The 17,205-nt window shown below is 43.0% G+C and overlaps 1 protein-coding gene and 1 long non-coding RNA gene across 3 annotated transcripts in view; one reads left to right on the top strand and one right to left on the bottom strand.

The window, feature by feature from the left end:
• Positions 1-3,266: 3,266 nt before the first annotated feature.
• On the bottom strand, positions 3,267-8,655 carry LOC140641416 (uncharacterized). The gene is made up of 2 exons (XR_012037920.1): positions 8,094-8,655; positions 3,267-7,957 (listed from the first exon to the last, which is right to left on the bottom strand). It is a non-coding gene; the product is annotated as an uncharacterized lncRNA (long non-coding RNA).
• The window catches only part of ETF1 (eukaryotic translation termination factor 1), a 32,294-nt gene continuing 23,321 nt past the window's right edge, over positions 8,233-17,205 (top strand). The window contains exons 1-2 of one of the 2 annotated variants that reach the window (XM_072841217.1): positions 8,233-8,397; positions 8,558-8,661. In XM_072841217.1, coding sequence (XP_072697318.1) covers positions 8,576-8,661 — 86 coding nt within the window. In that variant the 5' untranslated portion in view covers positions 8,233-8,397; positions 8,558-8,575. The remainder of the gene's footprint in view (positions 8,398-8,557; positions 8,662-17,205) is intronic. The other variant, XM_072841216.1, reaches the window with a different exon arrangement.

Genomic DNA, 17,205 nt, shown 5'->3' with positions numbered 1-17,205 from the left:
GAAAAAAAAAAAAAAGGACAAGATATATCAAGTGTTGGCAAGGATATGGAGAAATGGGAACATTGTGCACTGCTGATGGGAATGTAAATTGGTGCAGCCACCATGGAAAAGTGTGGAGGTTCCTCAACAAGTTAAAAACAAAAATACCATATAATCCATGGAATTCCACTTTGGGTTATTTACCCAAAGAAAATGAAAACACTAATTCAAAAAACTTGCAGGAGCACCTGGGTGGCTCAATTAAGTGTCCAACTCTGATTTTGCTCAGATTATGATTGCAGGGTCATGAGATGGAGCCGAGTCAACGCCGCACTGGGGTCAGGCTCTGCACTGGCACGGAACCTGCTTAAGATTCTCTCTCGCCGGGCAGCCCGGGTGGCTTAGCGGTTTAGGACCTGCCTTTGGCCCAGGGCGTGATCCTGGAGAACCAGGATCGAGTCCAGCATCGGGCTCCCTGCATGGGGCCTGCTTCTCCCTCTGCCTGTGTCTCTGTCTCTCTCTGTGCCCCTCATGAATGAATAAATAAAACCTTAAAAAAAAAAAAAAAAAGATTCTCTCTCGCCCTCTGCCCCTCTCCACCCTGCCTGGCATATGTGCCACATGTGCACTCTTGAAAAAAGGCGGTGGGGGGGGGGTGCATCCCATGTTCACTGCAGCATTACTGACAACAGCCAAAATATGAAAAAAAGTCTAGGCATCCACTGGTGGTGAATATAGAAGATCTGTGATGCATGAGCAAGAACACACCTATACTATATATATAAATAATAAAACACTCTATGGTCATAAAAGAATGAAATCTTCCCATTTGTAATAATAAGGATAGACCTTGAAGGCATTAGGCTAAATGAAATAAGAGAAAGTCAAATATATGATCTCACTTACATGTGGAATCTTTAAAAAAAAAAAAAAATCACAAGCTCATACATACAGAGGACAGATTGCTGGTTGCCAGAGGCAGGGGTGGAAAAGGGGGGCATGGTGGGGGTGGATGAAAAAGGTTACAAGCTTCCTATTATAAAATAACTACATATTAGGGATGAAAAGCATGGTGACTATAGTTAAAATAATTTTTGCGTGTTTGCAAGTTGCTGAGGGGCACCTGGATGGCTCAGAGTCTGCCTTTGGCTCAGTTCATGATCCCAGGGTCTTGGGATTGAGCTCCACATCTGGCTCCCTACTCCATAAGAAGCCTGCTTCTCCCTCTCCCTCTGTCTGCCTGCCATCCCCCTGCTTATGCTCTCTGTCAAATAAATAAAATCTTTTAGAAAATAAAAAATAAACTTGCTGAGAGTAAATCTTAAAGTTCTCACCACAAGAAAAAAAAATGGAAACAATGTACAGTGATATATGTTAACTAGACTTACTATGGTGATCATCTTCACAATATATATATTCAATCTTTATATTGTACATCTTAAAATAATACAATGTTTTATGTCAATTATATGTCAAAGTCTATTAAGATGTTACAAATACTTACATAGAAGGAAAAAAAAAAGGGGGGCAGCCAGGGTGGCTCAGTGGTTTAGCGCCGCCTTCAGCCCAGGGCCTGATCCTGGAGACCCGGGATCGAGTCCCACGTCAGGCTCCCCGCAGAGTCTGCTTCTTCCTCTGCCTGTGTCTGTGTCTTTCATGAATAAATAAAAATCTAAAAAAAAAGAAGAAAAAATAAAAAGGCCCCAGTAGTCTTTGATAATTTCTTTTCTTAAACATATAAAAAGGTATTTCGGGCTCATCTTGATCATTTCTGCCTCAGTCTTGTAAACAGCTACTTCTCTTTTCATACAGTTACCTATTTAATATTCCTTTGTTCTTTTTCCCCTTAAAAGAGACCATAAGGACTGCGCTACATCTAGTTTTTCACCACATTATAGATAAAACTGGTATCCACTAAGTATTTATGGAATTGAACTAAAGGATTATCATTTGGGGACACCTGGGGGGCTCAGTGGTTGAGTATGTCTGCCTTCGGCTCAAGGTCCCAGGATTGAGTTCCATATTGGGCTCCCTGCATAGGGAGCCTGTGCTTCTCTTGTCTCTGCCTTTCTCTGTCTCTCATGAACAAGTAAATAAAATATTTTTAAAAATTATCATCTGTCTCACTATTCTACCAATGTCTACTGAGTCAAGAAAGGCACCACTGGAAACATTAAACACTTACTTATCTCCTCCCCAGATGATCCAAAGGGCAGGACTCAATCTCACCTTGCTAATTTTTCTTTGATGCTATAGGAAGATAGTGTATCAGCTAGTGAGTGCTCCTTTCAACAGGACTCTTTTAAGATTTTATTTATTCACAAGAGACACACAGAGACAGAGGCAGAGACACAATCAGAGGGAGAAGCAGGCTTCCCTGCGGGGAGCCCGAGGTGGAACTCAATCCCAGGACCCCAGGATCAGGACCCAAGCCAAAGGCGGATGCTCAACCACTGAGCCACCCAGGCGCCCCTCAACAGGAACTCAAAAAAATTCCAGAACAGAAAGAATGAGTATTTTCTATGTGCATTTTTTTCCTAGAGTTGGGGTGTGATCCTGGAGACCCGGGATCGAGTCCCGCATTGGGCTCCCTGCGTGGAGCCTGCTTCTCCCTCTGTCTGTGTCTCTGCCTCTCTCTCTGTGTCTATGAATAAATAAATAAATAAAATCTTTAAAAAAAAAGAAAAAACAAAAACAAGATTACAAATTCACATACAGATGTTTGATCATTTAGAAAAGAAACTACTGTTCTTCCTTAGTTGTAGCACCCATCCCACTAAAGGGTTATATTATACCTCCTGTGTTCAAGTATAAATGGTACTTTATACTTGACCATTTCAAGTCACTTTCATACACTGTAATCCAGTTAAGCAACTGGATCTTACGCCAATTTACACAAACCTTTGAGCTTTAAATTACACCAGTATGTCTTCTTCATTGGCTTTTACTTACTGTAAGATTTCATTTATTTAAGGATGGAATCTATGGGATGGAACTGCATTCTTCAAATTCATCATGCTTAAGTACATCCAAGAACTTGAGGGCAGATTTTTTTTTTTTAATTTTATTTATTTATTTATGATAGTCACAGAGAGAGAGAGAGAGGCAGAGACACAGGCAGAGGGAGAAGCAGGCTCCATGCACCGGGAGCCTGACGTGGGATTCGATCCAGGGTCTCCAGGATCGCGCCCTGGGCCAAAGGCAGGCGCCAAACCGCTGCGCCACCCAGGGATCCCTTGAGGGCAGATTAGACATGTTCTTTATTGATCTTCACCTACTTCATGAAGTGGTAAGCACTTACACACTTTTTTTTTTTTTTTTTAAGATTTACTTATTTGAGAGAGTGCACGCACAAGACGAGGTGGGGGAGGGCAGAGGGAGAGAGGGACAAGCAGACCCTCCACTAATTGAGGAGCCCCACTCAACCTCACAACTCTGAGATCATGACCTGAGCCAAAATCAAGAGTCAGACATTTAATCCCAACTGAGCCATCCAGACATCCCACTTCACAGATAGCCTAACTCAGAAATTATTTTTAACTATTTTTAGGCAATTTTTTTTCTTTTGAAATAAAATCCTATTTAAAAAAAAAGATATTTATTTAAGTATTTGACAGAGAGAGTGCAAGAGAGCACAAGTAGGGGGAACAGCAGAGGGAGAAGCAGGCTCCCCACTGAGCAGGGAGCCTGACATGCAGCTGGATCCCAGGACTCCAGGATCACAACCTGAACTGAAGCAGATACTTAACTGACTGAGGCACCCAGGAGCCCCTAAATAAATCTTACATGGAACTCTGATCGATCAAAGACAGGGAAAACACATAACTAAGAAGATACCCAGGAAAAAATAATTCATTATACTATAAATAGTTATCAGGATGTTTATTAGTTAGGGTAAATAAAAAGCCATGAACATAGAACTTGAGATCTCCAAATTTTAATATTGTACCCACCACAGTAGTTAGAAGCCAATAAACATTAAGGATATTCCAAGGGGAATCTTCCCTAAGTCTTACCTGGGTTGGATGATACCTGTGCCCTCCTCAGACTACTCACCTAGGCAATAGCAAAAAAAAAAGACCTTCTCTCCTTAAGTTATTAAATATTTTTTTAAAGATTTTATTTATTTATTGAGAGACACAGAGTCACAGACAGAGTTGGAGAAGCAGGCTCCATGCAGGGAGCCCAACATGGGACTCGATCCCAGGTCTCCAGGATCACGCCCCGGACTGAAGGCGGTGCCAAACCGCCAAGCCACCGGGGCTGCCCTAAGCTATTAAATATTAAACATCATCAGGAAATTCCTGCTTTTCTATCTATAACCATGGGACCCTTGTATATAACAGACAACTCCAAGCTGGGCAAATTGACAATGTTTAACAGTAACAGAGAAGGAACAAACAGGGATAAGTATATCTAGTTAGAGACCCTTGTGATAGCTAAGACAAACACAATGTTGAGGCTTCAAAAAGTTTGCTGCAGCCCAAGAATAGTTTCCAAATCACATAAAAATCCTGCCACAAAGCAACAAGACACTTGTGATTGATATCATGGCCACAGTAAGTATAAAGGAGGCATTATCCAAGAACTATCAGATGCTGACCAGCCTAAGGCCCAATTTCTAGGCCCTAAACCACCACAATTGTTCCTTGGCACCCACACAACCCTCCCCACATAAATCCCCAATATTTTACCCTCTAGCTGTGAAAAGTTCCAAATTTCTAACACTTATTAACACACCAGCCACTGAAACAGGGAAAAAGATCCCACAGACCATTTTATTGGGTTCCTCTTTTCACCAGGAGAAAAAAATCCCTAGGAATTGTAATTTGGACCTGCTCTACCTTTAGGCTCTCAACTTCAATTTTTGCTAGAAGTAGTGTAACAGGTCAACAGATGGATACTGAAAACAGTGGAACAGGACAGAACATATTAGGAGAAACTAAAAAGAGAACTAACATCCACTATTGACATAGGTACTGCACACAACAGACAGCATCCCCATCTTTAAAAACACAGATTCTGCAAGATTTAAGTGACTTGCCCAACGTAAGGAGCAAAGTCAGGGTTCAATCCTAAGGCTTCCTAGCTCCAGAGATCTTTCCTTTAACAACCCCACTGACTTCCAGAAGAGTCAAAGGGTACAGCCTTTAGTAAGTCTTTCCACAACCATTCCTCCTCTGCTTTCTTCACCTTGGCTACTCTTAAAACTGGTCTGCACACTGGCAACCAATTATCTCATTCTGTACTTAATGGCATTGTGTTCTCAAGCTGCTATTGATATTTTCAACATCATCAAAACAATCCATTTCTCCTTCCCTCCCTGACCTGCACCACTAACTAGGAATATTATCTATATCTCAATATTTAACTTTATTATCTAACATTAAACCTGGAGAAGAAGTTCTGAGGTCAAGTACAAATCCTTCACTTTTCAGAAAAGGACCACCTTTGTCTAGAGAGGTTATATACTCTATTCTCATCATATGACATTTTGATAAAATCTGTATCACTCTTATGTCACAGGAGGTTCTTCCTGAACACAGATGGTCATGGTTGCATTTTCAAACCCTCTTCTTTGATGAAGGAAACAGCATCCCTATTCTATTATCCTCCAAACCCTTCTGCTAGAGCTCAATGCCAGGATTTGCCTCTAAGACACTGGTTTCCAATTCTAAATGCAGAGATGGTGAATTTACAGCAACTAGGCAAGTAAGCTTCCGGAGCTACAGTTAAACTACCTGGGACTAAAGTTTCCAAGAAACAAGCTACATATCTCAGTGATTACCAAGTTTGAAGGATTTAAAGGCTGACCAACAGCAATTCTGAGATGTCACCATCTTACTTCAGGGTGAATCACATATAAAAGCAAGCCTGTGAGTTGGTCTAGAAAGCCTATAAAGCATGAGACATGGACCTGAAGAAATCCTATAAACATAAAAACGAAGAGAGGTAGATCAAGGCAACCAACTGAAGAAAGTAGGAATTCGGGCAAGGGAAACAAAGCAGGGAAAAGCTTGGGACATAGTACACACCCAGTCAGTAACAGTGTTTATGATGATTTACCTTAAGAAAGTCCACTACTAAGCACAGAAAATGGCACACAGAAGTACAGTAACTATTATGTAATAAATGAACATATGCCATGAATTACAAAATGGTTCCTAAAGAAAAGATTCCACCCTGGGAATTAATTTGCTGGGGAAGAGACTTACCCATGTAGAAAATGCATCCTCACCTTATGGCAAAAGAGGTAATGGGGCTGCTGCATGATAAAATGCACTGGACAATGAACGTGGAGTCTAGAAGCCATAAACTAGCTGTGTGACTCTGAGTAAATCCCTTTCACCTTTCTTTGCCTCAGTTTCCCAATCGATTAAATGGGGATACCCCCATCTCCAAGGTGTGAGCAAAGTAGAGGTAAGATGGAAAAAGGAGTCAAAGTCCACACAAATCCAACTGCCTGACATCACCAATCTCAAACTTGACAGGCCCAAGAAAAAACTTTCGACCATCCCCCAAAACCTGCTCTTCATCTTTCCCCTCTCAGTAAATGTAACCATTTCATACTCTGGAAACAGTCTTGCTTTCTTTTTTTTTTTTTAATTTTTTTAAAGATGGTTTATTTATTTATTCATGAAAGACAGAGAGAGAGAGAGAGAGAGGCAGAGACACAGGCAGAAGGAGAAGCAGGCTCCATGCACCGGGAGCCCGACGTGGGATTCGATCCCGCGTCTCCAGGATCACATCCTGGGCTGAAGGCAGCGCTAAACCGCTGAGCCACCCGGGCTGCCCCCAGTCTTGCTTTCTCCACACCCAATCCATCATCCAGTCCTATCCATTCTAACCCTCTGTGTATCACTGACCTCTGTCTGCACTATCCTCACCCTAGTCTAAGCTACAATTATCTCACATGAATGACTGCAGCCGCCAAAATGATCCCTAGGCTTCCACTTTTGCTCTTTCCAATCCAAACGGAACCATCTCCTTAAAAACATAACCATATCTTCATGTCATCTCCCTACTTCTTAAATTCTTTAAGCTGTCCAAGGTCAAGAGTAAGAGGCCAAACTCCTAAACCTGGCTTTCAAGGCCCTAAATGACTGTCCTCTGCTCCTCAAGCCACTTTACCCATTCCTGCTCTTGTTCAACACACTGGCTTTTTATGCACACTTTTTTTTTTTTTTTTAAAACGTGTTATGCTCCTTCCTGATAAACCCCTACTCATTCTTTGGGTCTCATTCCAAAATTAGGCCCTCTTTTACTACAGTAACTACGCTTTTATGCAGCTAATTTATTATACAAAAGTATACAATCACAAGTGCCGTCGCAACGAAACTGAAAGTTCCACGGAGGTAAGCACCGTTATAGACAGTTCACCTCAGCATCCTCAGAGAAACCGGGTCTGCCATACAGTTTGGGCCCAAATATTTGAACAAATTCACACACAGTCAACTAAAAACCCTAACTCAAAAAGATAAAGTTCTAATTTATACAGCTGCCCATATTGCTTCAACACCGTCCCACCTTCACTCTCAAAAGCTCAGACTAAACCTAAACCCTTGGTGACCTATTCAGGTACCTCAAGGTTTCCAACCTCCCGCAGCCCCCACTCTCCCCTCCCGCCCCCACAAGGTTCCAGGTCCAAACTGAACAATCCTAGCCCTGAGGAGAGACGAAACGCGCCTCCTTTGCCCCTGCGGGTGGCGGGGTCCCAGACCACCCGGGGAAAGTTTCCTGACCCAGACACCCATGCTGGGAGCCTGGCACAAGTCCGCGAACACTGACTGACGCACGTCGGCCGGAGCACGTCGTCAGCTATCAACCCACGAAGCTTGAGGCGTTTCTTCGAGACTTCGTAGGCGCAACTCAAACCGTGCGTCCCGGCCCGAGCGCCTCGCCGTGCGTCGTAGACTTCCAGATGCCCATTCCATTCACCAAAAACAGACCGAAAAGACGACGACGCCGGCGCCTCGCCCTTTAAAAAAACACCCCCATTGGAGGCTGGCGGGTAGCTGAATGAATCCTCGCGAGAGCCACCGGCTTCCGCCCGCTGCCTCCGCTCGGCTCGCCGGACCGGAAGGAAGGCGGTACTTCCCCGCCCCGGGCCCTACCTCACAAGGCAGCGCGGCCCCACTGAGGCCAATCAGAGAGCTTATTGTAGGCCGCGGCGCAGAGAGCCAATGGCAAGTCGCGGCGCGCTCAGAGCTTCCTCTCTTCCGCACCGGCCCCCTCCCTTCCGCCCGCTGACTTCCACTCAGCCTCTGGCGGAGGAAGTGATGTCACAGGCCCCATGTGAGCGGATTGCAACACATGCAGCTGCCTGGAGAGAGGGAGCCGGTGTCCTACGTCAGAGCCGCCGCCGCGGAGCCGCCGCCGGGGAGGAGCAGCCGCTGCCGCCCAGGACTGGGCCCTTAGGTAAGCCGAGGGAGGGAAAGGCCAGCGACCGCCGCGGCGGACCGCGCAGGGCGGGAAGAAGAGGGCCTCTTGGGGGTGGCAAGGAAGGGGGCCGCTCTGCCCCAGCGGCGGCGCTAACTCTGTGGTCTTGGTGTCTCCGGGCCCCGCCGGGCCGCTCTAGGGAGGAGGAGGCGAGAAGATGGCGGACGACCCCAGTGCTGCCGACAGGAACGTGGAGATCTGGAAGATCAAGAAGCTCATCAAGAGCTTGGAGGCGGCCCGCGGGTGAGCGCCGCGTCCGGCCCCCCCGTGCCCTCTTGGTTCCCGGACCCCTCAGGATGGCCGCCCCCGCGCCGCATGGCCGGATGAGAACCAGGCACTAGTCAACTCCCGCCTTCTGGATCTCTGGGTAGTAGCCCCCAACCCAGGGGCGAGGGTCTGCGCGGTTGGCGGGAGAAGGGGGTCCTTCCCCTGCTTCGGGGTAAGGGGCCCCGCTCCCGGGGCTCGGACCACTTGACCCCCTCGTGGAAGGCCATTGATACTTTTGAATCTCTCCCAGACCCTTGAATCCAGCACCTCTCTCTTCTAGCTCCAGGTGCTGCCACCCTGCCCGGGTGCTGTTGGGGAAAAGGGCTCGGCCTTCCTTTCCGAACGCCCCTCCCTGATTTCCTCCTCTCTTCCTTCACGTTTCTTAGCCAGGTCTCATTAAAATGGCCTCCCCCTCCCGGTCTTCTAATACCGGTATGGGTGAAGTTTGGATGGGACAGGAAGGAGAGGTGGTGAGGGACAACCTCTTTATGACTCTTCCTGATATCTCTGGGTCTTCCAACACTCCCAAGATGACTTCCCCCAAATCCTCTAATTATCCCGGAGTTTCCTGGTGTTAGCTGTTACAGTATCCACCTATGAAATGAAAATGCCAACGTGTGCGGGGGGAAGGGGGGGATAGAGAGAAGATTTTGGTTGACGAATGCGTATCTGTATATTCAGGAGAAATTGGATTGTGAGGCCGTTGAAGTGAACTGTTAACTACAGGGTCCTCTTCGGCCTTTCTCTGGAACTTCCAGGGATAGAGGTGCCTGATGTACTAATGCTTGTTGAAATTTAGAACTGAATTAGGTGGGCTTTTGGTCTCCTTTTGTAAGTTTTCTGGGTGGGCCCAGGGGAAGATTACATTGAAACTGGCTGTATGTGCTTTTTTTTTTTAGATTAAAAAAGAATTACTTGTTTTGGGAATGTATGTCAGAGGTATTCCCATTTTTTTAGTTTACTTATTTTGTTCCTTTCCTGGTTATAGGAACTTTTTGCTTACAGGAAGTGGCCCAAAAAAAAAAAAAAAAAAAGGCGTTTGGAACATTACATATTTGTATGTCTGAGCATTCTTAGAATAGCAGAGTGCCTTGCTCCAGGCTATGTTGAAAGTTTGTTTTCAAGGCAGGAATTGGACATTCTGGTTTCCATCCCAGGGCTGTTCTTGATTGGTTGGTTTGCAGTGATAGAATTAATCAAGCTTTTAATTGTTACTATATGAAATAAGGTGTACTTAGTTACATGGACGGCCCTGAGCTAATAGATTGGTTTTGCCTTGTGTTTTGTACTTACTAAATTAGTGACAGTCCTGCTTGAGATGAAGCTCCTGAAAGTTTGGCTCTCAGTTTAGCGACTTGGGCTTTTGCTAACCCTTTCCCTAGTACAAATTGAAAGTAGCAGCTTATTTTTTACTTCTTAAGTTTGTTTCTTTGAATTTAATAAAATACTCAGACCTATTTAATAATCTTACAGGAACTTGAACACAAGTGGTTCTCTGCCATATATGTTAGATTGAATAATTAGTCCCCAAGTGTGAGCATATTTTACAAGGGGGGGTAGGTAGTACAGGTCATGACCCATTATGTATGATGCACTACCAAGAATTAGATTCTTTTATTTCACTAGGATCTTCTGTTGTGTTACTTTCAATTGAGTATGGCTTTTATGGATTGTTGTTGCAGTGTTTAAAGTTGGATATGACCTGTATATTTGTTCTCTTATTACTTTACTTTGGGGGCATTAGAATCTGCATACCTGATATTCTCTGCAGAAGTCTAAAGTGTACATTTACGACGGTAGTTTCCCTGCTGTCTGAGTGTAGTGACGTTAAAAAATAACACTGTGTAGTAACAGTATTCCCTTCTGCTTAAGGAAGCTCATTCTCATATTTGTCCCTAGCCATGTTACCTAGCTACCTGAAACTTTTAAGCTCCTCTTCAAGGCTTTTAGAGGCTTTATCCCTTTGATTAGTAAAGTTTTAAGCACACTTAAAATGAAATTCTTATGCATAACTTTTCTTCTAAGTGATGGAGTTAGTTTGAACATTTTAGATAAGGATTAAGCTGTCTAAACTATCTGGGAGTAGTCTTCATTTAAACAAATAATGTGGTTGATAATCATGTCCTGCTTTGCCTTTATTCAGGGTTTGATTGCATTTTGATCCCATGAAAATTTTAAATCTTTGCCATCTCTGGGTATCAGTAAGGAGCCACAACTGTATTCAGTTTGGCTCTGAAGTTTCCCAGTACATATCAGTTTCTTTTCAGAAATAGGAAGATTGCGTGTTCATGGCTATATTGTATTAAAATCAGACTCAGATCATCATACTGTATGATGAGAAATGTTTTCTTTACCTAATGCTAAAATATTTTAAGGAGAAATGTCATGACCTTTAAAAAACTGGATGACAATCTGTGTGCTGGTGTTTGCAGGTAGCCTTTGGGCTGAAGGAGAAAACTGAGGTCTTCAAGCATGGTTATTAGCACTAGTAAAACTTAGTGTTGGATTTATAGAATTGTTTTTGAAATAAAGTTTTGTGGGGTTTTTGTTTGTTGTTTTCTTTTTTAACTCTCCCAGCAGTATAGAATTCTGGGCACGAAAACCAGATTGGTTTGTTTTTAACAGTAACTATAAGAAATGCTGGGATAAGAGTAATTTTGAAATTCAGAGTCGGTTTATGACTATCTCTTGATAATATCACCCAAATGTAGCTTTGAAAGGGAACCACTGCAAAATGGACCCAGTAATTAAGTACATCTGAACAGAATGAAGTTGCTAAGCACAATAATTATTAAGTGTGTAGTATATTATAGACACTGTTAAGACACTATTTCATTTAATCCTCACAAGAAGTATTGCCACCTTTTGATAGCCAAGGCAACTGAGGCTGAGAGGGAAATAACTTGGTGTCTGAAGTGTAGCAGAGCTCAGGACTTGAAGCATTGTGTTACACAATGCATTGAATATATTTTTTTTTTTCCAAAAACACAAGGCTGGGTTCACTCAAATTGTAATCTAAGCTATAATAGACTATTTTATTTTAAAGATTGTATTTATTTAGAAAGAGAGCATGGGTTGGGGGAGGAGGTGGCAGAGAGAGAGAGAAGCAAACTCCCCACTGAGCAGAGTCCACAATGGGCTCAGCTAGATCTCAACCCTGAGATCAGGACCTGAGCAGAAACCACAAGTCTGGTGCTCAGCCAACTGAGCCACCCAGGCGCGTATAACAGACTATCGTAATGTTGTCATGTCTTTGGAAGAGCATTCGTAAGAGCCAAAATGGCTAAAATAGGGAACTTGGTGGAGGCTTTTGTAGCCCTCGTCATACTTAATTTTCTGAGTTGAAAGAAGTATTACACGTATAACTTAAATTTCGGTTTGTGGAACATACCTATTTAGTCTCATGTAAGTCTAATAGAATGTTAGGTTGTATGTTAATAAAATAACCTGCCACTACTTTTGGTATACATAAATCCCACTTAAGGTTTAGTGGAAGTTCTTCCTGGTGTGTGATTGCTCCTGGTACATTCTTCACCGTTGGCTGAATGAGGACAAATGTGTACATAAGCCAGAACTGGAACTAGAGCCACGTGAATGGAACTGTGGTTGTGGATATTTTGGATAAGGAACTAAAGCAGGTGAATATATCTTAAAAGAAAGATGGGTGGGAAATTTTGGTGTTTTTTTTCCTGCTGATGTTTTCTGAACCAGCAAGAAGTAGCTCCAAATATAAGGCTGGGAGATTTATAATTTTCATGTAATAAAATCATTGCCAGAGCCTGTTCTAGTTAAGAGCAGTGGTAAATGTGACAGACAAGGATAATTTGGGCTAAGTTGCATCTGTGAGTGTTCGAATGTTTTTTTACTTAACTTGACCAAGGAACCTTGTATATTTCAGAAATAATCTTAGTCAGATAACCCATGTTTTAAGATCTGCCCAGTTTGTAGACTTTATTTGGGTCTTCTGTGGTGGTCTTGGGCATTTTAAAATCTTACTGTTTAGTTAGAAGCAATTTGTAGGTACTTTGACTTTGAAGGAAATAGAAACAACCTAGCTTACTGACTGCTTTTCCTCTCCTGAAATACATAGCTTCTTTTCTCCTCTAAGTAGTTCTGATAACAGATGGGGCAAAGGGGGTTCCCCCACATTAAGCATTTTTCCAGTTCTTAGAGGATAACAGCTGGGTGTCCTCCAGTTTAATTCTGGCACTACATAAAGTTAGCATCTGTCCCGTTAAGTGCTCAGTCCCACAAGACTGCCCCCTTTTATGGTAAGTCTGGGCCTCCCCTATTTCTGACCTATGGGCATTAAATTGGGGATTTAATAATTTGCTAGAGTGGCTCACAGAACTTAGGGAAACACTTTATTACGTTGACTGGGGGGAGGGTTGTTTGTTTTGTTTTAAGATTTTATTTATTCATGAGAGACAGAGACATAAGCAGAGGGAGAAGCAGGCTCCCTGTGGGGAGTCTGGTGCAGGACTCAATCCCAGGACCCTGGGATCACGACTTGAGCCAAAGGCAGAGGCTCAATCACTGACCCATCCAGGTGCCCCCACATTGACTGGTTTTATAAAGAATACAAATGAAGATTATATAGGGTGAGGGTCAGAAGCATCTGAGTACAAGAACTTCTGTTGCTGTGGAACTGGGGCATACCGCCTGGGTTTACCAACCTAGAAGTTCACTAAATCTTACTTACGAGTTTGTAAAACTTAATCTGCAGACTCTCCTTCCACACCAGACCTTTCTCAGAGATCTGTGGATGGAGCTGAAAGTTCCAGCCCTCAGTTAGGTAGTCTTCCTGGTGATCCCAGTGGCCCCACCCTTAAGTCACTTTGTTATCATAAACTCAGGTGTACTCCATAGATATTCCTTATGAATAGCAAAACCCATCACCCAGAACATTTTAAGGGCTTTAGAAGCTTTGTCAAAAGCTATGGACAGGGGATCCCTGGGTGGCTCAACGGTTTGGCGCCTGCCTTCAGTCCAGGACATGGTCCTGGGACCCGTGATCAAGTCCCACATCAGGCTCCCTGCATGGGGCCTGCTTCCCCCTCTGCCTGTCTCTTCCTCTCTCTGTGTGTGTCTCTCATGAATAAATAAATAAAACCTTAAAAAAAAAAAAAGCTGTGGACAAAGACCAAATACATTTCTTATAGCACATAGCCATTTTTTAAAATCTATACAGAATTTTTCACATTGTGTTGGATTAAAAGTAATTTTGTGAGAGGCTCCTGGGTGGCTCAGTTGGTTAAGCATCCAACTCTTAATCTAAGGGTCATGAGTTCAAGCCCTTTTATAAGGCTCCATGCCCTGGTGTTGAGTCTAATTTTTAAAAAAGTAATTTTGTGAGATGAATGGGCTTATTTTAACCATAGAGACAAATAAGATGGACAGGCTATTAATATGGTTTTATATTAAATGTGTTTGAATACCTACTCCAAGTGAAAATTATTGTTGATTTTTTTTTTTTTTAAGATTTTTTTATTTATTCATTAGAGAGAGAGAGAGGCAGAGACAGGCAGAGGAAGAAGCAGGCTCCATGCAGGGAGCCCAACACGGGACTCAATCCAGAGACTCCAGGATCACACCCCAGGCCAAAGGCAGGCGCTGAGCCACCCAGGGATCCCAAAATTATTGTTTAATAGAACATTCACCTGGGCAGCCCAGGTGGCTCAGTGGTTTTGCGCCACTTTCAGCCCAGGGCGTGATCCTGGAAACCCGGGATCGAGTCCCATGTCGGGCTCCCTGCGTGAAGCCTGCTTCTCCCTCTACCTGTCTCTGCCTCTGTTGTGAGAAAACTTAAATAAGTTTGGCAGCAGGGCTGAATGGCCTTAAATCGTATTTGAAGATTCAGGAGAAATGTGCCTCTTTTCCTTAGACCCACTGCTGGAACTGTCTAACTGAGAAGGTGAAGAGCAGAAATTTCTTCAGAGTCCAATGAATTCTCTAGCAATCTCAGAATAAAACCTTCTCATAGGCTACATTCTATAGATGTCTCTTATCTTAATGAGGAGGAGAAGTGATTATAGGGGTTCAAGGCTCTCCTCTCCTTTCCAACAGGTTGGAAATTAGGTTTCTTGGGCAGCCCGGGTGGCTCCGTGGTTTAGCGCCGCCTTCAGCCTGGGGTGTGATCCTGGAGACAGAGGATCCAGTCCCACGTCAGGTTCCCTCCATGGAGCCTGCTTCTCCCTCTGCCTGTGTGTGTGTGTGTGTGTGTGTGTGTGTGTGTGTGTGTGTGATGAATAAATAAAATCTTTTAAAAAAAAAGGTTTCTTGTGGGTACTTTCCTCAAAGAACATGAAGGTTCCCTTTGATAGCAGCTTTATCTTATACCACTGGACACACTTTAAACCCTGTCTGCTGTCTGTTAAGATGGAAACATCCATTTTTTCATATTTTTGTCACTTTCTGAACAGACAGGTTTTGTTTTGTTTTGTTTGTTTTTGAGAACACAAGTGGGGAGGAGGGGCAGAGGGGGAGGAAGAAGCAGGACCCCCCGCCCCCCCGCCACTGAGCAGGAAGCATGAGGGGCTCTATTGCAGGACCTCAGGACCACAACCCCAGCCAAAGGCAGACACTTAACCAACTGAGCCACCCAGGCACCTAGAGGATGTTATCTGTTAACTTTTATTTTATTTTTAAGATTTTATTTATTATCATTCTCATAGATGCAAAGATGAAAACAGATTTCATTCTTATACATTATACACTGATCACATTTTCTGTGATCCAGCCCTTTCTCTTTTATCTACTTAATTTGTATGTTAATGGATGCTTTATAAGTTTGCATTGTTCTTTTTTTTTTAAACCCTCCAAGTTCTGTATCTTTTTTTTTTTTTTTTTAAGATTTTATTTATTCATTCATGGTAGACACAGAGAGAGAGGCAGAGACACAGGCAGAGGGAGGAGCAGGCTCCATGCAGGGAGCCTGATGTGGGACTCAATCCCAGGACTCCAGGATCACGCCCTGGGTGGAAGGCAGGCGCTTAAACCGCTGACCTACCCAGGCTGCCCTGTTCTGTATCTCTTAACAGTAATTTTCAGACATGAAGTTTTCATCCAGTTTATGCTTTGTCTTTTGTCACTATCTTTCCATTTTCAGATGCCTGATAACTTCTTGTCATGCAGATAACTCAGGAATATTGGGCATATGCTCCTTTGTTTTCTCATTTTATTTGATATCCTCTAAGGTCCCCTTTAGGAGAATGATCCCAGTCAAAACAAAAGATTGTCTTTTCCCTGCTGTATTTGGGGCCTTTAAATTAGATTTTTCCTCAAACTCACATCTAAGTATATGAAAAAGAAGCCCATAAATGCATTTTAACTACTAACCAGTCAGCTTAGAAGCTTCATCAAATATCTTCCATAAGTTGGACACAGGACATTTGGAAGAAACGTGTGATACAATGAGAACATGGTCTCACACAACCCTGGATTGATATGAATCATTTCCAGATCCATGTTAGTAAATACAGAACAACACAGTAAATGTTGAAGTGGGACATGGTGTAAGCAGATGAATAGGGTCTTGAGCAAGGTATTGGACATTGTCAAAAAAACAAGACATTGTATAACTATTCAGGCAGATTTCCTAGGGGTGGCAAGTAGCGTTTTAGAATGTCACCTAGGGAAGTGTTATTTGGCTGATACAGTATCTTTGATACAGTGGTGGAGTGGAGCTGTAACTGATCTGCAGCTTTGAAATTGAAATTGAAATTCATTCTTGATTGAAAGCCAGTTAGCCTAAAATTAGATCCAAGAGCTTTGTGTTGGTTGATGGTTGGTGAGCTGTCGGGGTATTGAAATAGCGCAGAGCATTTGTGCATGTGTGCCTTGTTCATAAAGTTGGCATGACATAGCTGAAGACAATCCCAACAGTTTGCCTTTCAACCTAAATAAACTTTAGTTTGCAAGTAATGAAAATGTGCTGATTCCCAAACATGAATTCCTTAATACCTCTGGATTTTTTTTTTTTTTAACTTCAGTTTGCCAACATGCAGTATAACACCCATGCTCATCACATCATGATGTGATTAAGGGCCTTCCTTAATGCCCATCACCCAATTACCCTCTGGATATCTTTAGCTTTTTACTGAAAAAGCGTTTTCTTCCCTTTTTGGCTACCCCATTCTCTGGCATCTTCTGGCCTTGATGACTTCACTTAAGCAAGGAGCAGCCTCAGGAAAGACAAGGTTAGAGGTTCAGGACTGGGATATGTTTTAATGAAGTTATAAAACTAGTTTTCTGAAGATGAGTTGAATAGCATACATTTTGACTCATAACAGCTTTTTGAGGAAACTATGACCATTTCATGGATGAAGAAATTGAAATATAGAGATTAAGTAGCTTTCATGATATCATAACCTTACATAAGGGGCAATGTTAGATTTTCTGTTCCTACTTTTCTGATTTCAGAGCCTGTAATCCTGTTATACCATACTGCCTTGCTCTTTGATTAGTGTTTTTTCTGCTAAGTAAAAACATCTCCCATTCCCTTCTGAAAGGACTCTTATC

This window comes from Canis lupus, chromosome 10, assembly GCF_048164855.1.
Source record: "Canis lupus baileyi chromosome 10, mCanLup2.hap1, whole genome shotgun sequence".
Classification (NCBI taxonomy): domain Eukaryota; kingdom Metazoa; phylum Chordata; class Mammalia; order Carnivora; family Canidae; genus Canis; species Canis lupus.
This window is presented reverse-complemented; position numbering and strand designations above follow the sequence as displayed.